The sequence below is a fragment of the Pan paniscus genome, chromosome 10 (genome assembly GCF_029289425.2).
Source record: "Pan paniscus chromosome 10, NHGRI_mPanPan1-v2.0_pri, whole genome shotgun sequence".
Lineage (NCBI taxonomy): Eukaryota > Metazoa > Chordata > Mammalia > Primates > Hominidae > Pan > Pan paniscus.
In genome coordinates this window covers 119305284-119329836 of record NC_073259.2, presented here as the reverse complement: position 1 = coordinate 119329836, position 24553 = coordinate 119305284, and the positions used below count along the sequence as shown (strand labels likewise).

Genomic DNA, 24553 nt, shown 5'->3' with positions numbered 1-24553 from the left:
GAATGTGACTTTATTCAAAGTGTCTTTGAGCTGGGCATGGTGGCTGCACCTGCAGACCCAGCCATTCGGGAGGCTGAGGGGGGAGGATCACTTGAGCTCAGGAGGTCAAGGCTGCAGTGAGCCAAGATTGCACCACTGTACTCCAACCTGGGAAACAGAGCAAGACCCTGTCTCTTAAAAAAACGAAAATAAACAAACAAACAAACAAAAAAACAAAAACCAAAGTGTCTTTGCCGATATAATTAAGGATCTTGAGATGAAATCAACCTGGATTATCCAGGTGGCCCCAGAATCTAATGACAAGTGTCATTATAAGAGAAAGGAGGTTGGGCACAGTGGCTTACACCTGTAATCCCAGCTATTCAGGAGGCAGAGGTGGGAGGATCACTTGAGGCCAGGAGTTTGAGACCAGTCTGGGTAACATAGTGAGACTTTGGGACTACAAAAAATAAATTTAAAAAATTAGCTGGGCTTGGGAGGCTGAGGCAGGAAGATTGTTTGAGCCCAGAAGTCTGAGGTTGCAGTGAGCTATGATCACACTACTGCACTCCAGCCTGGGCTTTGTTAAGCAAGACCTCATATATATTTTTTAAAAAGGAGAGAGAGAGAGAAAGGAGAGGGAGATTGAGACAAAGATACAGAGGAGACATTGGAGTGATATAGCCATAAGCCAAGGGACACCTGGAGCCACCAGAAGCTGGAAGAAGCCAGGAAGGATCCTCCCCTGAGCCTTCAGAGAAAGTATAGCCCTGTTGACACCTTGATCTTGGGCCTGTGGCCTTCAGAACAGGGACGGAATGAATCTCTGTTGTTTTAAGGCATCCATGGTAATTTATTACAACAGCCGTAGGAAACTAACTCAGCCTTCCACGTGCAGCCAGCTTGTCACACGGAGCAGAGTCTGGAAATATTTGTTATACATGATGAGACCCGAGTCACATCTCTCCCTGCCTGTGAGACCTTGGGCATCGGGCTCAACCTCTCTGTGCCACAGAGAAGCGAGTTGCTTGGACCTGCTCCCATGGGGCGTGTGAAACGCAGAGCACAGAACAAAGGCAACTTCTATATCAGGCCTGTGCGCTCAAACTTTCCCATGCTCCAAGATCACAGGGGAGCTTGATAAAATGCAGAAGCTGATTCTGTGGGCCGGGGATGGGGCCTGAGACTCTGTAGTCCTTCCTTCCTCCCTCCCTCCCTTTCTTTCTTTTTTTTTTTTTTTTTTGACAGGGTCTTGCTCTGTCACCCAGGCTGGAATGCAGTGGCACAATCTTAGCTCACTGCAACCTCCACCTCCTGGGTTCAAGCAATTCTCCCACCACAGCTTCCCAAGTAGCTAGGACCACAGGCGCCCACGACCATGCCCAGATAATTTTTGTATTTTTTTTTGTAGAGACAGGGTTTCTCCATGTTGCCTAGGCTGGTCTCAAACTCCTGGCTTCAAGTGATCCTCCCACCTGGGCCTCCCAAAGTGCTGGCATTACAGGAATGAGCCGCCACCTGCGGCTGAGACTGTATTTCTAACCAGCTTGCAGGTGAGGCTGATGTTTCTGGTCCACAGACCACACTTTGAGTAGCAACAGGCCAGAAGACCTCCCTCTTCATCCAGGCCACACGCTGTCGGAGGGCAAGCTTTGTCAGCATTGCTGGATTAGTGTCCCAGGGCTGCAGTAGAAAAGCACCACCAACTGGGGGCTGAAAACAACAGACACTTATTGTCTTGTAGTTCTGGGGACCATAAGTCCAACATCAAGACACTGGCAGGGCTGTACTCCTTCTGAAGACTCTAGGGGAGGATCCTTCTTGTCTCTCCCAGTTTCTCGTGGTTGCTGGCAATCTTTGGTGCTCCTTGCCTTGTAGCTACATCATTTCCACCCTGCCTCTGTTTTTACACGGCTTTCCTCAGTGGCTATCTCTGTACCCTAGTCTCTTTTTTTTGTTGTTGTTGTTGTTGAGACAGGGTCTTGCTCTGTCACCCAGGCTGGAGTGCAGTGTTGTGATCTCGGCTCATTGCAACCTCCGCCTCCTGGGTTCAAGCGATTCTCCTGCCTCAGCCTCTCGAGTAGCTGAGAATACAGGCTACCACACCTGGCTAATTTTTGTATTTTTAGTAGACATGGGGTTTCCCCATGTTGACCAGGGTTGTCTTGAACTTCTGACCTCAAGTGATCCTCCTGCCTCTGTCTCCCAAAGTGCTGGGATTACAGGCTTTGAGCCACTGTGCCTGGCCCCATACTTCTTACAACACCAGTCACTGGATTTAGGGCTCACCCTAAAGCCAGGATGATCTCATCTTGAGATCCTTAGCTAATTACATCTGCAAAGACTTATTTTCAAATAAGGTCATATTTTGAAGTTCCACGTAGACATAAATTTTGGAGGCCACACTATCCAACCCACTACAGTTGCCCCAGACAGAGGAACAGTGGACTTTCCCACCCCAAATACAAAGATCCCAGAAATGACCTTGACATCTACTCTAAATGACTCTGTGTTCTCTGTGGCTTGGGTTTTGCAGTTGGACAGCTGAGGGTGGGATGTCATTTTCCTCTTCACAGGCCCCCAGCCTCAAACACCTCCCGCAGTGCTGATTCCTGCCACTGTGTGGAAGGATGGGGAAAGGACTGGGAGAGGTCTGGGTGGGGAGAGTTAGCACAGCAAGGCCTCCTCCGGGCTCTGCCATTGGTAAGCAGATCATTTCAACTCTTTGGGCTGCTGTTTCTGGGTCAGTAAATGAGAAGGTAGCAGGGGATGGGCCATTTAAAATAAGGGAAAGTTTTGGCCGGGTTTGGTGGCTCACATCTGTAATCCTAGCACTTTGGGAGGCTGAGGTGGGCGGATCACTTGAGGCCAGGAGTTTGAGACCAGGCTGGCCAACATAGGGCAACCCTGTCTCTACTAAAAATACAAAAAGTTAGCCGGGAATGGTGGTGCATGCCTGTAATCCCAGCTACTCGGGAGGCTGAGGCAGGAGAATTGCTTGAACCCGGGAGGCGGAGGTTGCAGTGAGCTGAGATCGCACTACTGCACTCCAGCCTGGGCAACAGAGCAAGACCCTGTCTCAAAAATAAAATAAAATAAAATAAAATAAAATAAAATAAAATAAAATAAAATAGGGGAAGCTTTTATGGATGTCTGGCATATGTATAGATCCTTTGTGTACAACCAAATGTTCTCAAACTGTAACCCAAACCAGGACCGAGAAACCACAGTCCCAGCACCCAGAGGCCCCTCCCAGGAACTCTTGGCCCCCTTCAAGTGTTTGAAACCACTATCTTGATTTCCAATAGTACAGGTTGACTTTTTTTTCAATTAAGGTGAAATTCATACAACAGAAAATCTATCATTTTAACGTGAACAATTCAATGACATTTAGTACATTCTTGATGTTCTACAACCACTTGTTCACTTAGTTCCAGAATATTTTTATCCCCCAAAAAGAAACTCATACCGATTAAGCAGTCACTCTCCAATCTCCCTCCCCAGCCCCGGGCAACCAACAATCGACTCTATCTATGGCTTGCCTGTTCTGGATGTTTCATGTAAATGGAATCCTACACTACGTGGCCTTGGTTTCTGGCTTCCTTCACTCAGCACTGTGTTTTCGAGGTTCATCTTCACTGAAGCACATATCACAACTCCATTCCTTTTTTATTTGAGACAGAGGACAGTCTTGCTCTGTCATCCAGGCTGGAGTGCAGGCATGATCTCAGCTCACTGCAATCTCCACCTTCTGGGTTCAAGCGATTCTCCTGTCTCAGCCTCCCGAGCAGCTGCGATTACAGGTGCCCACCACCACACCTGGCTAATTTTTGTATTTTTAGTAGAGATGGGATTTCTACTAAAACCGCTGGGTTGGCCAGACTGGTCTCGAACTCCTGACCTCAGGTGATCGGCCCACCTCGGCCTCCTAAAGTGCTGAGATTACAGGCGTGATCCCCTGTACCCGGCCCTCCATGCCTTTTCATGGAAAGGGAGTAATACTCCCTTGTAAGTCTAGGCCACATTTTGTTTATGCATCCATCCGTTGATGGCCATATGGATTGCTTCCCCCTTTTGACCACTGAGTAACATTAATTGTCTGTTTTTAGATTTTCTGTAGGTGGAATCCTACAGGATGTGCTCTTCTGGGGCTGGCTTTTACTCAACAGCAGATTTTTGGGGTTGGCTGTGCCATTCTGGGGGAGGTACTGGAGGTCTTGCCTCTATTGTCACCTGCAGGCAGAGAGCACTGGGTGCCCTCAGTCTTCTGTGCTAATGGGATGGGGGCTCTAGTGGGTAAGATTTCAGCTCCCCAAGTAGGTCCAGGTGGGATATCTCATCAGGAGTCCCCCTAAAGCAGGCTCCTGGCTGATGTGACAACATGATGAAGGAAGATGGGGGGAGCCCTGTGGGGACATGTCACACCAGACTGGCCACAGCTCCCCCTGCCCTATACAGAGTGCCTGGCCTCACCCAGGAGCCCAGGCATGTCCCCACATCCCACCTCAAAGTCCCTGTGTCACAGTCCTAATGGCTATTTATTGTCGTTAACTATTCAATTACGGAGCCCAAGCATTTCTTACCTGGTGCTTCAATTAATTGCTTGTAAACACTCAGAAAAGCAGCCTCCGCCTCCTGACTTCTCTTACTAAGGGCCACCACCTTTGGAGACAACAAGAGAAAGAGTCACGTGTAACCATGGCATCTGTGTCTGCAAGCAAATTTCATCATTTTTTTTTTTTCCACAAGAAAACATCTGCAGGTTTTTTTGTTTTGTTTTTTTTTTTTTTTTTTTTTTTTTGAGAGAGAGTCTTGCTCTGTCGCCCAGGCTGGAGTGCCATAGAATGATCTCAGCTCACTGTAACCTCCGCCTCCTGGGTTCAAGTAATTCTCCTGCCTCAGCCTCCTGAGTAGCTGGGATTACAGGTGCCTGCTACCACTACAGGTGCCTGCCACCATGCCCAGCTAATTTTTTTGTACTTTTGGTAGAGACGGTTTGACCACGTTGGCCAGGATGGTCTCAAACTCCTGACCTCAGGTTATCTGCCCACCTTGGCCTCCCAAAGTTCTGGGATTACAGGCATGAGCCACCATGGCTGGCCATGTATTTTTTTTCTTGTTTGTTTAAGCGATGGGGTCTTGCTACAGGTTGCCCAGGCTCGTCTCGACCTCCTGCGATCCCCCTGCCTCGGCCTCCCAAAGTGCCGGGATTACAGGCCACCACCGCACCTGGCCTTAGTCATTTTCTACTTGTGCAAACATGGGATGGGGGAGGGGCAAGAAGGAGAAATGAAGGTTAAAAGTGTGGGCTCTGGAGTTAGAAAATCTGGGTTGAAAGCCCAGCTCCACTGTGTGCAGGCTGTGTGACCTTGCACTGCCCCTCTCTGATTCTCAGTTTCTTCATCTGTAAAATGTGGGATAAATAACAGGACCTACCCCCTGTTGGGATTAAATGGAGCCGCACCTAAGTGCTAAGCACAGGGCCCGGCACACGGTGTGTTGGTGACACCTGTTATTCTTCTTATTAGTAAAGGGTAGACTGGAAGTTCAAATATGATACATGTTTTAGGAGGAAAGTGGGACACGTCTAGAGAATATTTCTTGCCACTAAAAATGAAAGAGAAATTGTTAAAGCTCTCGTAAGATATCAAACAACTTTAACAAATGTTGGAGGGTAACAGAATTACCCTCTTTAAAAGAGGTAGAAATGTATTGGTGATTAAAGTGATTAAAAAAGGTTAGTTTTAGGCTGGGAGTGGTGACTCATGCCTTTAATCCCAGTGCTTTGGGAGGCTGACGCGGGAGGATTGTTTGAGCTCAGGAGTTCGAAACCAGCCTGAGCAACATAGTGAGACCCTGTTTCTACAAAAGATAAAAAAATTAGCCAGGCAGGGTGGCTCGTGCCTGTTGTCCCAGCTACTCAGGAGGCTGAGGTAAGAGGATTGTTTGAGGCCAGGATTTCGAGGCTGCCATGAGCTATGATTGCACCACTGCACTTCAGCCTGGGCAATAGAGTGAGACCCTATCTTAAAAAAAAAAAAAAAAGATCCATTACAAAATCTCTGTAATTTCTCTCATTGTTACTCTGAGAAAGTCCCTGGTCTCTCACCTTCCAGCATGGATGACAGTCTCTCATTCCCTCAACAAATGTTTCCTGAGCACCTGCTATGCGCCAAGCACTGTGGGCTGAGAACCCAGCCATGAATAAGGCAGACTCATGTCCCACCCTTATGGGACTTACAGTCCGGTGGGGACACTGGCATTAAGGCAGCTTCCCCAGATGACTCATTAATTACAAGTGCTAAACGCTTGGCAGAAAAGCACAGGGTGGCCTTGGGAGTGTGTAAATTGGGGGGAGGCTGACCCAGTTTGGTAACAGAACATCAGGAATTATCTCCCTGAGAAGGGGAAGTCACTTGGGGGAGGGCAGAAAAAAAGTTCTAGAAGCTAGACAAAGGGAAAATCACCAAGCTGTAGGTAGGTCTTTTTTAAATTTAAATTTTATTTATTTATTTATTTAGAGACAGAGTCTTTCTCTGTTGCCCAGGCTGGAGTGCAGTGGCACAATCTTGGCTCACTGTAACCTCTGCCTTCTGGGTTCCAGCAATTCTCCTCAGCCTCAGCCTACCGAGTAGCTGGGATTACAGGCGCCCGCCACTATACCTGGCTAATTTTTTTGTATTTTTAGTAGACATGAGGTTTCACCATGTTGGCCAGGCTGGTCTCGAACTCCTCACCTCAAGTGATCCGCCCACCTCGGCCTCCCACAGTGCTGGGATTACAGGCATGAGCCACTGCACCTGGCCCTGTGGGTAGATTTTTGTCCTTGCTTAGATGGACAAGAGTGAGTTTCTGGGGACATGCGATTGAGTGGGAGACACAGCTATGGCCAGTAGGAAGCGTAACCACTGCACACCAGCCTGGGCAATAGAATGAGACCCTATCTTTACAAACAAAACAAATGCACAGGAGGAGGTGCAAACACTGGCGGCTACTGTGAGCCCTGAGGAGGGGGCAATTCATTCAGAATCTTGGGGCGGGGGCGGGGGGGCATCCCTGATGGGCTAATAAAAACAAATGGCACCGAACGTTTACTGTGTGCCAGAAGCTTTTACTATTCATGAGAGTCTGTCTCCACAGACACATCAATCACCGAATGGCTGCTGCCACCTGCCCCATCATACAGATTAGAAAACGGAGGCTCAAGGACGTCAAGCCACTTGCCCAAGGTCACCCGGTTAGCAAATGGCAGGGCCAAGATTCACACCAGGTCTGGGGATTCAAATTGCCACTCTGAATTCAAATGCTGCCTTCCTTTTGTCCTGGATAGAAAAATTACCCCAGCCAGTGGGGCCGGGTGTTCAGGGCCCATGAGGATGCCGCTGCCTTACAAGCCAACTACAGCTGCCCTGGGCGAGAGGCTGCGGTGCTGGTGACTTGGCACCCAAGAAAACAATGAGAAACAAAAGCAATTCATCTCATGGGTCTTAGAAGGAGAATTATCAAAGACCAGCCAGAAGAATGACTCAATGTTCCATTTTACGGTTGCCTGAGCTGAGTGCATGTGGTGGCTGGGGTCTGAGGAAAGGCACTGGCCTCCAATGAGAGACTGAGCAAGGGTGGGGACAAGTGCTGGAAGATTCCTTTAATGTTTCCCTGTCCCTGCCTAGAGCACCCCCTACTTTCCCTTCATGGCACTTATCAGTGTATAATGGTCCATGATTTATCTCTTCCAGTGGGGAAGACTAAATCTAACATTATAAGGAGGATAATAGTTTTGGTCTTAAGTTTTCCCCACTGGAGCGGAGCTGTTCAATAAGGCAGCCACCGGTCCATGTGCTACTGAGCACTTGAAATGCAACGATTCCAAACTGAGATGGGTTGTAAGTGTAAAATATAGCACTTCTAAGTCTTAGAAAGAAAAAGGAATGTAAAATACCCCAATACTTTTTTTTTTTTTTTTTCTGAGGCAGAGTCTCGCTCTGTAGCCCAGGCTGGAGTGCAGTGGCACGATCTCGGCTCACTGCAAGCTCCACCTTCTGGGTTCACGCCATTCTCCTGCCCCAGCCTCCCGAGTAGCTGTGACTACAGGCGCCCGCCACTATGCCTGGCTAATTTTTTGTATTTTTAGTAGAGACGGGGTTTCACCGTGTTAGCCAGGATGGTCTCGAGCTCCTGACCTCATGATCTGCCCGCCTCGGCCTCCCAAAGTGCTGGGATTACAGGTGTGAGCCACCGCGCCCGGCAATAATTAAAAAAAAATTTTTTTTGGACAGTCTCGCTGTGTTGCCTAGGCTGGAGTGCAGTGGTGTGATCTCGGCTCACTGCAACCTCTGCCTCCCAGGTTCAAGCAATTCTCCTGCCTCAGCCTCCTGAGTAGCTGGGATTACAGGTGCCCACCACCACGCCTGGCTAATTTTTTTGTATTTTAGTAGAGACGGGGTTTTACCATGTTGCCCAGGCCAGTCTCAAACTCCTGAGCTCAGGCAATCCACCCGCCTTGGCCTCCCAAAACCAATAATTTTTATATTGATTACATTTTGAAATGCTAGTGTTATGAACATATCAGGCTAAATAAAATATATTATTAAAATTAAATTCACCCACTTCTTAATTTCTTTTTTTTTTTTTTTTGAGACAGAGTCTCACTTTGTCACCCAGGCTGGAGTGCAGAGTAGCTGCAATTACAGATGTGCACCACACGTCTGGCTAATCTTTGTATTTTTAGTAGAGACGGGGTTTCAACATATTGCTCAAGCTGGTCTTGAACTCCTGATCTCAAGTGATTTGCCTGCCTCAGCCTCCCAAAGTGATGGGAATACAGGCGTGAGGCACTGCGTCCAGCTACACTTCTTACTTTTTAAATTGTAACTACTAGAAATTTTAAATTACAAATGTGGCTTGTGTTCTTTTCCTGCTGGACACTGTTGATCTCATGGATCAATGGCTGGCAATCTTTGGTCCTTGGTGTGAATCTGGCCCTTCATCTGTTTGTGTAAATAAAGTTTTATTGGAACAAAGGCATGGTCACTGTTTTACGTGTCTATGGCTGCTTTTATGTTACAAGGACAGAGTTGTGTAGTTGTGGAAGACACTTTGTGGCCCGTGAGACTAAAAATATTTTCTATCTGGCCCCTTTTAGAAAAAAGTTAGCTGATCCTTGCTTTAGGGGTTCATCTAACAGCTGGACAATATTTTTAAAAACAGAGATAAAAAATTATCCTGAGGCCAGGTACAGTGGCTCACACCTATAATCTCAGCACTTGGGAGGCCAAGGTGGGAGGATCACTTGAGTCCAGGAGATTGAGACCAGCCTGGCAACATAGCAAGACCCTATCTCCACACACACACACACAAACACACACACACACACACACACACACACACACACACACAGCTGGGTGTGGTGGTCTACATCTGTGGTCCCAGCTACTTGGGAGGCTGAGGAAGAGGGATCACTTGAGTCTGGGAGGTTTAGGCTGCAATGCACTCTAAGTGCACTCGTGTCACTGCACTCTAGCCTGGACAACAGAAAAAGACCCTGTTTCAAAAAAAGAAAAATAATCCTGAAAAAATTACTCAGGTGTGGTGGTGCACCCCTGCAGTCCCAGCTACTCAGGAGGCTGAAGTAGGAGGCTCGCTTGAGCCCAGGAGTTCGAGGCTGCAGTGAGCTGTGATCACACCACTGCACATCAGCCTGGGCAATAGAATGAGACTCTATCTTTACAATCAAAAGAAATCCTGGACTGGCACTCAGTGTGAATCAGTTCATGTTTAGGGCTTCCCAAAGTCAACTGACTTTCAAAGACAGGAGCCGTGTAGATTTCCTGCCTCATTCAGTCTTGTTTCAAGGCAATGACTGGCTGTCTGTGGAAGGCCAGGTCCCTAAATTCCTCTTTTTTTTTTTTTTTTTTTTTGAGATGGAGTCCTGCTCTGTCGCCCAGGTTGGAGTGCAGTGGCGCAATCTCAGCTCACTGCAACCTCCACCTCCCAGGTTCAAGTGATTCTCCTGCCTCAGCCTCTTGAGTAGCTGGAATTACAGGCATGCACTACCATGCCTGGCTAATTTTTATACTTTTAGTAGAGACAGGGTTTCACCATGTTGGCCAGGCTGGTCTCAAACATCTGACGTCAGGTGATCCGCCCGCCTTGGCCTCCCAAGGGGCTGGGATTACAGGTGTGAGCCACTGCGGTCCTTAAATTCCTGATGGCATCAGAGCCTGACCTGGTACTGGGCCTAATGTCACTATGAGCATCTCTTGGCCCCAGTTTGTCCGTGCATCAAGTGGGAAGAATAACCTCTACCTGCCTACAAAGCTGTTGGGGCAGGATGAGCTAACATGCAGCAAAGAGTCCCATGGAAGCTGATGAAAGCTTTCAAATAAATCAGAAAATTCTTCTTCTAATCACATAGGATATCTTTTCCAAGGGCTGAAACTCAATGCATTTCACCCACATGCTGAGAACAAGTGAGCTTGGCATAAAAGGCCATGTTCAATAAAAGGCTGTGTGTTTCTGTCTCATGGCTCTGCCCAACCACACAGAAGGGCAGCAACAAAGTGCCCAGAATGACAGATTTGCCCTATGACAGGAACACCCTTGAAGGCCATGCGGAAAGGAGGAGAAAAAGACAGGAAGAGGAGGAGGAGGATGGAGGAAGAGGAGAAAGAGGGAGGAAGAGGAGGAGAAAGAGGGAGGAAGAGGAGAAGAAAGAGGAGGAAGAGGAGAAGAAAGAGGAGGAAGAGGAAGAGGAGGAAGATGGAGAATGAGGAGGAAGGGGAAGGAGGGAGGAAGGGGGGAAGAGGGAGGAGGAAGGAGGAGGAAGGAGGAGGAAGAGGGAGGAGGAAGAGCAGGGAGGAGGAAGAGTGAGGAGGAGAAGGAGGAGGGAGAGGAAAGAGGAGGAGGAGGAAGAGTGAAGGGGAGGAGGAGGAAGAGGAAAGAGGAGGAGAAAGAGGGAGGAGGAAGAAGAGGGAGGGGGAGGAAGAAGAGGGAGGGGGAGGAAGAAGAGGGAGGGGGAGGAAGAAGAGGGAGGGGGAGGAAGAAGAGGGAGGGGGAGGAGGAAGAGGGAGGGGGAGGAGGAAGTGGGAGGGGGAGGAGGAAGTGGGAGGGGGAGGAGGAAGTGGGAGGGGGAGGAGGAAGTGGGAGGGGGAGGAAGAAGTGGGAGGGGGAGGAAGAAGTGGGAGGGGGAGGAAGAAGTGGGAGGGGGAGGAGGAAGTGGGAGGGGGAGGAGGAAGTGGGAGGGGGAGGAAGAAGTGGGAGGGGGAGGAAGAAGTGGGAGGGGGAGGAAGAAGTGGGAGGGGGAGGAAGAAGTGGGAGGGGGAGGAAGAAGTGGGAGGGGGAGGAGGAAGTGGGAGGGGGAGGAAGAAGTGGGAGGGGGAGGAAGAAGTGGGAGGAAGAGGAAGAAGTGGGAGGGGGAGGAAGAAGTAGGAGGAGGAAGAAGTGGGGGAGGGAGGAAGAAGTGGGAGGGGGAAGAAGAAGTGGGAGGGGGAGGAAGAAGTGGGAGGGGGAGGAAGAAGTAGGAGGAGGAAGAAGTGGGAGGGGGAGGAAGAAGTGGGAGGGGGAGGAAGAAGTGGGAGGGGGAGGAAGAAGTGGGAGGGGGAGGAAGAAGTGGGAGGGGGAGGAAGAAGTGGGAGGGGGAGGAAGAAGTGGGAGGGGGAGGAAGAAGTGGGAGGAGGAGGAAGAAGTGGGAGAGGGAGGAAGAAGTGGGAGGGGAGGAAGAAGTGGGAGGAGGAGGAAGAAGTAGGAGGAGGAAGAAGTGGGAGAGGGAGGAAGAAGTGGGAGGGGGAGGAAGAAGTGGGAGGGGGAGGAAGAAGTGGGAGGGGGAGGAAGAAGTGGGAGGAGGAGGAAGAAGTGGGAGGAGGAGGAAGAAGTAGGAGGAGGAAGAAGTGGGAGGAGGAGGAAGAAGTGGGAGGGGGAGGAAGAAGTGGGAGGAGGAGGAGGAAGTGGAGGAGGAAGAGGAGGAAGAGGAAAAGGGAGGAGGAGGGGGAAAAGGGAAGGGGAGGAAGAAGTGGGAGGGGGAGGAAGGAGAGGGAGGAGGAGGGAAGAGGGAGGAGGTGGAGACCATCCACAGACACCCTCAAGAAGGTCACTGTCAGGAATAGCTCAGCATCTGTGGAAGCACATGGCATTTACGCAGCCCACTGTGATACGAGGGGTGACAATGTGTTTAGTCCCCCGAGGATGAACGCAGCAGGTGTAGAACTGCTTCTGCCAGGGGCGAGTCAAGCCTGTTCTAGCCACATAGCTCTTTTCAGCCAGGTGGTTAAAAACAGAAAATTTGGGCCCCCTCCCCTAGGCTGAGCTCCGCCAAGCTGTCTGAGGTCGCAGGGACATCTGGGAGCCACTGAGAACCACTCTGTGCCAAGTTCTAAGCCTTACTATGTGCTCCAGGCGTCTTCTTTGAAATCCCCGCCTTCCCCCAAGCACACCTTTAGGATGTGAGCATTGTGATCGGCCCTTTTCTACAGAGGAAGAAAGAAACTAAGGGGCAGGGATGTTAAGTCACTTGGCTAAGATGAGAGCACTAGTTAGTGGCAGAGGTGGTATCGGTGCCCAGGTGCCTCTCACTCCAGGGCCCAGACTTGCAGCTGCAAACTGTGCTTCTCCAAGTGCTGTGGGCATGAAAAGGGGGACCTGCCATTGAGACTGCACAACTCCTTCCCTGGGTTCCGTGGAACATACTTTGAGAACAGCCTCCCTCTACCACTGGGTCCTGGGCTCTGGAGAGGGTAGAGTGATTCTGAGAGATGATGGGGGGTGGATGTCTGATGTGGCAGGAATTCCAGAAGAAGCTGAAGACTGGTGGACAAGCGAGAGGAGGCAGGTGCTTGGAGGGTCTCAGAATGAACTCGGGCAATGGAAAGGCAACCCAGAGATTGGGGAGTGAAGGAATGAGCTGGGTTCAGAGGGGAAGGGGTGTCCCTTGATGGCCTCTGAAGGCTGGTTGTCCCTCTAGGGCATGCAGATCAGCGGGCCACACAGAAGGCAAAGAGGGGCAAGAGTGCGAGGGGGGCTCAGAGAAGAAAGGAGGGCCACGGAGAGCTAGGGGGGCTGTGGTGGGAGATAGGTTTGGTGCGGTGGGTAGGGGCCGATGGGCCGTGGAGAGGAGCGATGAGAACCCCTGGAAGCCATGAAGCAGGGCCAAGACTTGCTCAGATGTACCAGAGGGGGAGGGGCTCCTGTTGACCACTCAGGGGTGCTTTGGGGTCTGGGTGGGAGGTACTGAGCTCCCCACCAGGGGAGGCATCCAAGTACATGCCCCTGTATCTGTGAGGCTGTAAAGGTACTCAGGGAGACCCACATGTGGGGAGGTCTGGCTAGACTATCCTGAGGGTTCCCACTCACTCTGACAGTCTCTGTGAAAGATCCCTTTTCTTTACAGCACCCTTCTGATTTCCTACCACCCGGAAAATGGGGGTAACAGCTACTTCAATTGGCTGATTTGTGCATTATTATTGATGATAACAGTGACTACTGAGCACTGACTCTGTGCCAGGCACTGTGCTATGTACTGGATGCACATTAGCTTAACCCTCATCCCTCTGGGGGTGTGACTATCCCATTTAACAGATGAAGATGTCGAGGCACAGAGGGTGATGGCCACATGGTGCTGGGAGCTGAGACTCGGACGCAGCTTAGTCTGACAGCAAAGCCCATGCTTCTCAGCCTCCACTCAGAATTGATTCTTTGGTTGGGGGCTGGTGGAAGCAGCTGGAATAACCAAAAGAGCTGGAGGAGCCAGGCCGGCAGGTAGGTGGGGGACGGGAGGCCAGGAGGAGCTGCAGGACTCAACCCTGCCTGCCTCCAGGTGTGTCTGCTGGGGCCCCCGTTCCCGGGTGAGTGCTAACGTGCTCTCTGCCATCCATCAGTGATGCTGCTGAGCAAATGAAAATTACATTTTAATGTCAGGGATTAAATAAGAAATAAGTTTGACTTTTGTTTTGATAGCTACTGTTGTCAAACTGGGTTCTCAGGCTCCTGCTAAAATGGGGCAGAAATTGGAGACCCTCTCTGGCCCTCTGGAGGGTCACCCAGGGGTCCCAGAGAGGCCTAGCCTGTTTCAGGAGCCAGCACTAGCTGGTTCTAAAGACTGATTAAGGTTGGGTGTGGTGGCTCACGCCTGTAATCCCAGCACTTTGGGAGGCCGAGGCGGAGGGATCATCTGTGGTCAGGAGTTCGAGACCAGCCTGGCCAACATGTGAAACCCCGTCTCTATTAAAAATACAAATATTAGGAGAGTACCTGTAATCTCAGCTACTCAGGAGGCTAAGGCAGTAGAATCTCTTGAACCCGGGAGGCAGAGGTCGCAGTGAGCCAAGATCGTGCCACTGCACTCCAGCCTGGGTGACAGCGTAAGACTCTGTCTCAAAAAGAAAAAAAAAAAGACTGATTGGTTGGAACAGAATTAACGCATTTGGCCACCTGTCATTGTCATTGTTTTGCCTTCTCAGATGTAAATCACTAATTCATTTTGAATTCCCAAGTGTAAGTCACTAATTCATTTTGAACCCTTAGGGGTAAGTCACTAAGTCATTTTGAACCCTCAGGTGTAAGTCATTAATTCCTTTTGAACTTTCAGGTATAAGTCACGAATTCATTTTTGGACCCTCAAGTGTCAGTCATTAATTCGTTTTGAGCATTCAGGTGTAAGTCACTCAGTTTGAATTCACAGGTGTAAGTCACTAAGTCATTCTGAACTCACAGGTGGAAGTCATTAATTCATTTTGAACCCTCATGTGTAAGTCAGTGATTCAGAGCTTGAGCTCTGAGGCCCCCTCTCCTCAGATGTGCAGGTCCAGCTTCCAGATTCTGCCCTCTATGCCTCAACCTGCAATGATGATGGGCACGGGGTGCACAGCAACTCTGCAACAGCAGCAGATGGTGCACACTGAGCACCTACTATGTGCGTGCCCAGGGACTCAAGCCAGCCCTTCCCCAGTGCCTAAATACATAGTGATCCTTAGGGATGTCTGGAGAAGCACCAGGCACCCTGATTTGTGTTTGTGTTTTAGTGAAAGGAGGTGTTTGTGCTTGGTCTGGATTCTGAGCATCCCTACCTCTGAACACAGGGCACCCACGCATCCGTCAGCATCTGCTGACATCAGGGCTGCAGGAATGCTAGCTTCTATCCAAACATTGCTCCATTTTCTCAACTAGCCAGTGGGCATCCCAAGGGTAGAGACTAGCATTTAAAAAAATTGAATATGGCTGGGCATGGTGGCTCACACCTGGAATCCCAGTACCTTGGGAGGCTGAGGCTGGTGGATCGCCTGAGGTCAGGAGTTCGAGACCAGCCTGGCCAACATAGTGAAACTCCGTCTCTACTAAACAAAAACAAAACAAAACAAAACAAAAATGGCAAAAACCACAACTACTTTTGAGGAAACAGAGTGAGACTCCATCTCAAAAAAAAAGGCCGTTTCTAAAAAAACAGTATTTTATAAATTAAATAAAAATAAAATCATACATGCAAAGCATTAAGACGGTGCTTGACCCATCACAGATGCCTAATACATTTATTTGCTTAACAGATATTAATCAGGCATCTCCTAGGGATGGGGCTGTTCTAGGTACTGGGCATTCAGCACCAAGCAAGACTGGTGCAAACACCTACCTCTGTGGAGCTGACATGTTTAGAGGCAGAGGCGAGCAATGAAATAAATCATGAAAGAGAATGTGGGACAGTCGTCAAGTGCAGGGGAGGAGAATGGAGTAGGGAGGTGACAGGAGTCCTGGGCAGGGCATGTGGGGCCACAGGAGGGGAAGGCGTCGTGGGGAGCTTTGGGAAAGAGTATTGCAGACAGCGAGAACGGCAGGTGCAAAGGCCCTGGGGCAGGGGCTGTCTGGCTTGTTTGAATGCCAGCAGAGAGGCTGGTGTGGTGGGAGATGGTAGACAAAGGCGAAGAAGAAAGGGGGTCGGGAGGTGAGTGGGGGGGAAGAGCCCTGGGGGTCACTGCGGGGATCCAGTCTTTTTCTCCAAGGGGTCTGAGGAGCCACAGGAGGGTTTTGTGCAGAGGAGAGCACATTCCTGTGATCTGACACGCGTTTTAACAGGACCCATCTGGCTGTTGTGCGGAGAAGGGACTGAGGGTCTGGGGTGGAAACAGGGAGACCAGGGAAGTGGCTCCTGCCGAGTTCCAGGAGAACAACCCAGGCGGCTCAGAGCAGGATGGTGGCAGTGGTGCTAGGATTCTGGGATTGTGAAGGTCGAGCCACAGGATTTGCTCCTTGGGAACACAGAGTGGATGTTGGAGGCATAAGAGCAACAGAGGGGCCACGGATGACTCCACAGCTTGGGGCTTTAACAACTGGATAATCATTCATTCATTCATTCATTTAGAGATGGGGGTCTCCCTATGTTGCCCACACTGGTCTGGAACTCCTGGGCTCATGTGATCCTCCTGCCTCAGTCTCCCAAATTGCTGGGATTACAGGTGTGAGCCACTACGCCTGGCCTACTGGATGATCTTCAATGGCTCCTGCTATGACATTAACATTTTTCTCCCTCAGAGCCCAGGCGGGGCTGGGCACAGAGTGGGCAATAAACCAACACTGAATGAATGAACAAACCACAAATAATATAAGGAAGGAACTTAAGAGCCTCCCTGAGCTAATCCTGCCAAACTGCCAAACTTACATAAAACCCCGAGGCTTCCCAGAGAACAGTGGAGAATGATGCCCTCCTAGTAGCTCAAACTCAGCTGAGGTCCTGACTGCTCTGTGGAGACCTCTTGCAAGCTCCCTGGTAGGGAGGGGACAGAGGCCCAGGATGTGCCCCAGAAGTCCCAGCACTTGTCTTGAGGAAGCAAATAGCAGGGTAGGAAAGAGGAGAAACTAGCCTGGGGGTGAGGAGACCCGGGTTCTGGTTTTAACTGGGGCCTGCATCCCCATTCACCTTGGGCAGTCATTTTCCCTTTCAGAGCCTCAGTTTCCCCATCTGTAAAGTGAAGGTGCTGGGCTATGGGCCGAAGGCTCCTTCAAACTCAGTTGTGCATTGATTCTAGATTCTAATTCACCAAGGCAGATATAATATACATATCTTTTAGAGATGGGGTCTCACTCTGTCACCCAGGCTGGAGTGCAGTGGTGTGGTGCCATCATAGCTCACTGTGGCCTCAAACTCCTGGGCTCAAGCGATCTTCCTGCCTCAGCCTCACAAGTAGTTGGGACTACAGGCACACGCCACCATGCCTGGCTAATATTTTCATTTTCTTTTTTTGTAGAGGTGGGGTCTTGCTATGTTGCCCAGGCTGGTCTTGAACTCTTAGCCTCAAGTGATCCTCCTGCCTTGACCTCCTAAAGCGCTGGGATTACACGTGTGAGCCTTGTAATCCTGGCCCACACAGACAGATAGAGAGACAGAGAGACAGACAGATATTGTCTTGTCCTCACATGAACATCCCCTGCACCCCTCTGGACCACTGCTGGGATTTTAATGAGGCCAGTGCAAGACCTAGGAAGCCCACCTACCCACCCAGGCTCTGGCTGAGGGGAGGGTCTGCAGGAAGAGGAACACCATGCAATTTTATTCTAATATTTGTAATTATTCCCAGGGTAAAAATAAGGCACAGAGCAAAGTGTTTTCAAATGTCGGCATTAAGAACACTTTTGATCCAACATAATACAATCCCCCAAATGCATTTATGTCAGGCTCCCGGAGATACCGCGAGTGGTGTTCCGTGCCAGGCTGGCTTTCACGGCTTGGAAGCAGTGCAAAAATGAAATGTCCCACAAGCAATGGCTGGCAGGCCTGCTATTAGCAACAGTGTAATCATCAATTATGTCCAATCACAAACTGCTGATTTTATAATTATCAAATGAAGTTCTAACTTCTCACCTCCGCTCGGTGGCAACTAATATAATCTCTCAGTTCCAAAAGGAAGCTTTTTTCCCTTTTCCTTTTCCTCTCGTTCTCTCTCTTCTGGGGGAAAAACAATTTCCAGGCCTCCACGTAAGACTGCATTTAAATTGCTTGTCACTCAAAACAAAGGGGAATCACTCATTTGTAATTCACCAGCTACCTGAACAGACTGCCTGTTTTCCTCTAAGCATCCATGCACCGAAGCACAAAGATCATTTTTCTATTGTTAAAATTGTATAAGCCAGGGCTTTTTTTAGCAGTGAATACACAATTTCTCTTCTCTTCCGAGGGCTCCTGGCATAAAAGGGACAGGAGGCTTTCTTTAGCGCCTTGCAAATAAATTTCGCTTTTGGGTATTAAAAAAATACACTATACGCTCATATAATGAGCCGAAAGCTGCAGTATCAATTCTTTGATATGGTCATATATGGAGATGAGACCAGGGCAGAAGTTATGTTTCCTGCCCTGCCTGGGGTGTGGCCAGTACATGAAGCTGGGAATCCAGATCCACTTTCATGGGCTCTGGGAAGCATCTATGTCCAGTTTTCTCTTTTTGGGAGCTGCTGATGCCACAAGCATGGCCCCACGCTGCTTGGCATGTGGCTGGCAGGTCATGCACGCAGCAACAACCTAGAGTGGGTGCTCCGGCTCTGACCTTGCCATTCCAGCCAGAAGCAGTTTCCAGCTGTGTGTCTTTTGGGCCACCTCCTCCCAGAGGAACAAACCACAGACAATTGCCACCAGCCCCCTGTGTGCAACTGATGAGGATGTCTTCCCAAGGCTCAGCCTCCGAAGGCCAGGCTCGTTTTGCCAACAGTTCAGTTTTTCTGCCTAACTGATTATAATCATAATACCTTCCAATTTTAATCTAGAGCTTTTTATAGCTTACAAAGACCTTTTTCACGGGAATTAGCGCATCTGAGCCTCCAAACGCTCCCAGGGGCAGCCCTGGGTCCTCTTGTTTTAGAGGCCCAGAGAGGCTGAGAAGGCGGCTCCAATATACACACACGAGGGGCCAAGGCAGGGTGTGAATTGGGGGGCGGGGGGCTGTCTTTGGACTTAGAGCCAGTTGTGTGGTAAGGAATTTGGGGTTGGAATCTGTGTGACACCCCCACCCCCACACCTGAAGTGGGCAAGTGGCTTCCATTTTGGGTAATTCAGAACAAACTCAGGTTCACCCCTAAAATGTCCCTTCTGTCACCTGAATGTGCTGTGATTCCCTGAGTGGAAGGGAAAGGGGGTGGGCTCCCACCAGGAGCTCTTTGTCAGCCACTTTGGCCTTTTTTTTTTGTAGCAGCCATGAGAACTAAGAAATATTCCCGATGGCAGTGACACTGTCCTATATGACACTGTGACGGTGGGTACATGACATCATGCATTTGTCAAAGCCCCTAGAACTTTGCAACACAAAGAGTGGCCCCTCACGTAAAGTATGGACTATAGTGAATAATTGTGTCTTGACACTGGTTCATCACGGTAACAAATGCACCACACGCTAATGCGAGATGTTAGTCATCGGGGAATTGGGGTGGGGGAAGAGGGAGTCTATGGTAACTCCCTATACTTTCTGCTCAAATTCTCTCTAAGCCCAAATAAAACTGCTCTAAAAAATAGGATCTAGGCTGGGCGTAGTGACTCATGCCAGTAATCCCAGCACTTTGGAAGGCTCAAGGCAGGCTGATCACCTGAGGTCAGGAGTTTGAGACCAGCCTGGCCAACATGGTGAAACCCTGTCTCTACTAAAAATACAAAAATTAGCTGGGCATGGTGTCGCGTGCCTATGATCCCAGCTACTCGGGAGGCTGAGGCAGGAGAATCACCTGAACCTGGGAGGCAGAGGTTGTAGTGAGCCGAGATTATGCCACTGCACTCCTGCCTGGGCAATAGAGTGAGACTCTGTCTCCAACCCCACTAAAAAAAAAAAAAAAAAAAAAAGGGTCTATTAATTAAAAAAAAAAAAAAAAAAAAAAGGCAATAGCACCCGGGACTTTTCTCAGTGCTTATCATGTGAGTTCAGTGAATCTGTGCAAGAGCCCTGGGGTCCGTATCCTTCTCTTCCTCATTTCACAGATGGGGAAAATGAGCCTTCAGAGAGGTGGGGAAACGTGTGCAAAGTCACACAGCAAGTGGCAGAGCTCGGATTTCCAGCCCGGGCTCCAGAGCCTGTTCTCTGCGCTGTGTGAGTAAAGGGATGATGCATGATCACTGGGCTCTTGCCAAAGCCTGCCCCTCCCCATGGGATACTGCCATGTGTGCTCCCTGCACATGTGTGTCCCACCTCGTTCATGGGGGTCACACGACACACGAGACTGGGGGCCATGGATGGTGGGTCCACGGCCAGATGCACCCCATGGACAACATATTTTCTTGGACCCTCCAGTGTTTTAAAAATATTTGAGCTGTCAAAATTCATCAAGTTATACACTTAAGATTTGCGCATTTTACTGTATGTAAATTATACCTCCATAAAGTCCTGTGAGCATGAAAATATGTGCATATATATTGAGCCAGTATTTAAAAACCAGAAGAGTTCCAAATTGCTGGCTTCTCTTGGGAAATTAGAGGATCTGGCCACCCTGGGCCCATGTTTCCATCGACAGCGGCCACCTGGAGCTGGGTGTCAGCCGTCTGTTGGGACAGGCTGAGGGTCTGCATTTGGCTCCCCGTATGGGTGTGAGCCCGTCCAGGCCCCATGAGCATTAGCGTTTCTCTGTGGCCTAGACCGACACCCCCTTTATCCTGGGTTCGCCCCGCTCCTTGAAATTTCTCAAAGCCCACCAGCCCCTCCCCAACCCTGAAGGAGTGATTGCATAGCCGGGTGACAGACAGACAATGCTGCAACAGGAGGGCTGGTCCTTGTCCTACTTCTGCTTCCAGGCAGCATCCACCTCCCCCTCCTATGGCTGGCAAACTGCCAGCCGAACCTCCATGTGAGTCCTGCACACAGAAGAGGCCCTTCTGACTCAGTTCCAACCTGGGCTTGGAGAAAAAGGCCATTTGCGGTGCCTGCAGGAATGTGAGACTTCCTGGGTGGTGAGGCATGCCTAGGTGGAGAAAGAACTAGCAGCTTTCCTGGAACACTCTGTGCCTCAGTGTCCCCACCTAGAGAGCAGGGACATCGGGACCCAGCTGGGGTGTGAAGACATCAGCAGTTAAAAGATATGCTTTGGGCCAGACGCAGTGGCTCACGCCTATAATCCCGGCATTCTGGGAGGCCAAGGTGGGTGGATCACCTGAGGTCAGGTGTTCAAGACCAGCCTGGCCAACATGGTGAAACCCTGTCTCTACTAAAAATATGGAAAAAAAAATTAGCCGGGCGTGGTGGCGGGCACCTGTACTTCGGTTGCTGAGGCAGGAGAATCACTTGAACCCAGAGTCTGAGGCTGCAGTGAGCCAAGATTGCACCACTGCACTCTAGCCTGGGTGACAGAGCAAGAGACTCTGTCTCAAAAACAAAGAAACAAACAAACAAAAGATATGCTTTGTTCACTGTTAAACACAGGGTGAGGTTGGCCAGGCCACAGACGGTTCTTGGAATTTCTGGCCAAAGGGTTGTGAGGGTGTGTGAGAAGATGACATCGTCTAGGGGGAACATGAGGGGTGGACGCCCCTGGAACATGAGGGCTGAAGCCAAAAAACCAGAGCGTGGGCAGAGGGTCAGCAATGCCAAGAACGCCTCTCCCCATCCTGCCCCCAGCAACAGGCGCCCTCTTGAGACTTGGGGCTGTCCAGGGTCTACATGCCAGGCCCCAGTGACACCTGCTGCCCCCTGACCTGGCTTGGTGACCCTGACCTGGCCCATGAACTCTCGCCACCCTGTGCTCTCTCAGCCCTGTGCTGCAGTAGCCATGTCTCTGGGAAGGCTGCAGGGATCCCAAGTGGCAGCGGCCTCCCCTTTGCAGTGATCCTGACAAGTTCTCCGAAATACCAGCTCAGAAGAGCGGAGCTAAAAGAACACGTCTGCCCTTTCTGGAAAGGCGGCTGCCCAAATGTCACTGAAGTGCCACCCTGCCCAGGCTTTTAAATATAGCAGCGTCCTTTCTGGACGTATCTGTGGAGTGTGGCTGGAGACAGCCCCGGGAGAGCCTCAGCCGGGCATGCATGCCCTCCACTGTCTGATCCCAGCCCAGTCTAGCCGGGGTCCTTGCTGCCTAACTTTCCACGTGCGGTGCTCGCTGTGGACTCAGCCGTCTGCAGTGGGCTCCAGAGGTGAGGAGCCTGGGTTTGATTCCCAGTAAATGCCTCCCTCTTTGTGGCCTTGGCCACAAATATCCACATCTGAGGGTTATCATCAGGATTAAGGTGATGATACATAAAAGGTGCTTAGCACATAGCCTAGCAAACAGAAGATACTCAATAGATGTTGATTTTATTATCATTAATTATTATGATCCTTGATGTACACAGCCCTATGCCAAGATGAACAAAACACAGCCCCAGCCCCTCAGTCCTAGAGTCAGAAAGACATAGACCACAGCAGAGGGTGGCAGGGAAGCAGCGCTTTGAGGAGGGACAGTCAAGGACGGAGTCATGTACCCTGCAGGGCACAGCTAGGAGGGCTTCAAGGAGGAAGAGGCACAGGCTCACACAAGAGAGGCAGGCCGTTGATTCAACAGGAGGGAGAGCAGTTGCATACAAAGGTGAGAGGTGAGAAAGGACCTCGCCTTGCCAGATAACACCCACAGTCCATTCCTCTAAGTCCAACTTTGCAAATGTGGAGCCTGTGGTCCAAATTCCACATGCACTTTGTTTTGCTCAGGTTTTAAAAATGATTGATGTTAGCCAATCTTTAAGAATCCGGAGATTTTTGTTTTTTGCATAAAAATCAAGATTTCCAGCTTCTCTGGAAGAATTGGAAGATGTGGCCACAGTAGTGTCATGTTCCCCCATTATAATCACATTGATCACACAAAGAGGAATACAGTGAATTGGAGGGTGGCCAGTGTGCTGGGCACCGTTTTAAGTGCTTTATATATATTCAGTCTAGAAATCATCCTAAAAGCCCTGTGAGGAAGGTGCCTGCACTGGTAAAGGTTTAACAAGTGGCTGTCTGGTGAGAAAAAATAAAAAAGGTCTGATTTGTAGTGTCTGCCAATGGCTGTGGTGTAAATACTCCCACCATGGCAGATTTCATGCAATCAGTGTCACTGATGGTGGCGTTCACTATATGAATCTCTGTGTCACACCAGTGGCAGGTGCAGTTATCATTTCTACTTTCCAGATGAGGAAACTGAGGCGCAGAGAAGTCAAGAGACTTGCCCCGGGTCATGCAGCTAGGAAAGCTGGCAGAGTAGGGATTGGGAGACAGAGCAGCTTGGCCCTGAAGTTTGTGCTCTCAGCTCCTGAAATGAGCTGCAAGACCAGACTGCTTTAATCTGCCTGAGTGGGGTACAGGCCACTCCTTCAGATGGCTTACAGAGTCCCCACCTGCCCCAGTCCCCACGCCTCCCTGTTGTCTCATCTGTGCCTGCGTTGTCCATTTTGTGCACCTGCCAGGCCCTCGTGGGTAACTGAGGTTGCAACTCTGCTTTGGGGATGAAACGCCACCCTGGTCCTACTTTTCTGTTTGTGTCCAGGTTGTGGACCTGGACACAAACAGGAGGCACTTGGGTGGGGCAGACCCAGCTCCTTTTCCTCTGTCCCTACCCTGTCCCCTTGCACCTGACACAAAACGCAGAGAAAACCTCTTAGCTCGAATGCTCCTCATTGTTTTCTCATTCTCTTTTTCCCAGGAATACCAGCAGCATCATTTTTCTTTGAGACAGGGTCTTGCTCTGTTGCCCAGACTGGTGCAGTGGTGTAATCATGGCTCACTACAGCCTCGATCTCCTGGGCTCAAGTGATCCTCCCACCTCAGCCTCTGGAGTAGGTGGGAACACAGGGGTGTGCCACCATGTCTGGTTTATTAAAAAAAGAAAAATTGTGCTTCTGGATGACTAGATAGATAGCATCAAAACAATGGAAAAAAATTAAGAAAAAAGTAAAAAAAAAATTTTTTTTTTGGGTAGAGATGGGGGTCTCACTATGTTGCCCAGGGTGGTCTCAAACTCCTGGGCTCAAGTGATCCTCCTGCCTTGGCCTCCCAAAGTGCTGGGATTACGAGCGTGAGTCACTGTGCCTGGCTGCACCACCAATTTAATATAAGCATTTTTTCTGCTCTCCTTCTCACCTCCTGCCATACCATAGAACAAAACTTTGAAACAACATGATTTATAAGGGAAAAAAATACCAAGAACAGTTCACCTTGGGTTGGAAATACAAATGGTGCTGTATCCCCTATGCTCTGTGGGGAGAAGTTGCTTCCATTTCTCAGAGTAGGGGGGCTTGGATGGGGACCCCATTTTTCATTCTGTTTCTCAAAGACAAGCAGCCTTGAGAAGCCCCCACAACAGCCTTCATTGCTCCCAGCTAAGAGCCCAGGATGGCAGCAAATGAGAGAGAGGCATGTATTTGGTGGGAAGCATGGAAATAATCATGTGTGAGTAGATTTTTGAAGTAATTTAATTACCTTGCACAGCAATGAAATCTGGTTTCTGCTTTCATTAATGACCAATGACATGGGCTGAGGTTTCCTGACACCCTGGGGGAGAGGAGTTTATGCAACCCCAGGCAGCCTCAACTGTTCTGTTCTGATCAGTCCAGACCTTGCTACCAATTGCCCCCTGCCCCTGCCTTGGGATTGACTAGGCTGTACACTGGGAAACTCCCGATGGA

General features: G+C 49.9%; 1 protein-coding gene across 7 annotated transcripts in view; it reads right to left on the bottom strand.

The window, feature by feature from the left end:
- The window catches only part of CUX2 (cut like homeobox 2), a 323266-nt gene that overhangs the window by 87442 nt on the left and 211271 nt on the right, over positions 1-24553 (bottom strand). For all 7 annotated transcript variants that reach the window (XM_034934493.2, XM_034934495.4, XM_034934490.4 and 4 more), the window contains exon 4: positions 4563-4641. In XM_034934493.2, the coding sequence (XP_034790384.1) occupies positions 4563-4641 (79 nt within the window). The remainder of the gene's footprint in view (positions 1-4562; positions 4642-24553) is intronic.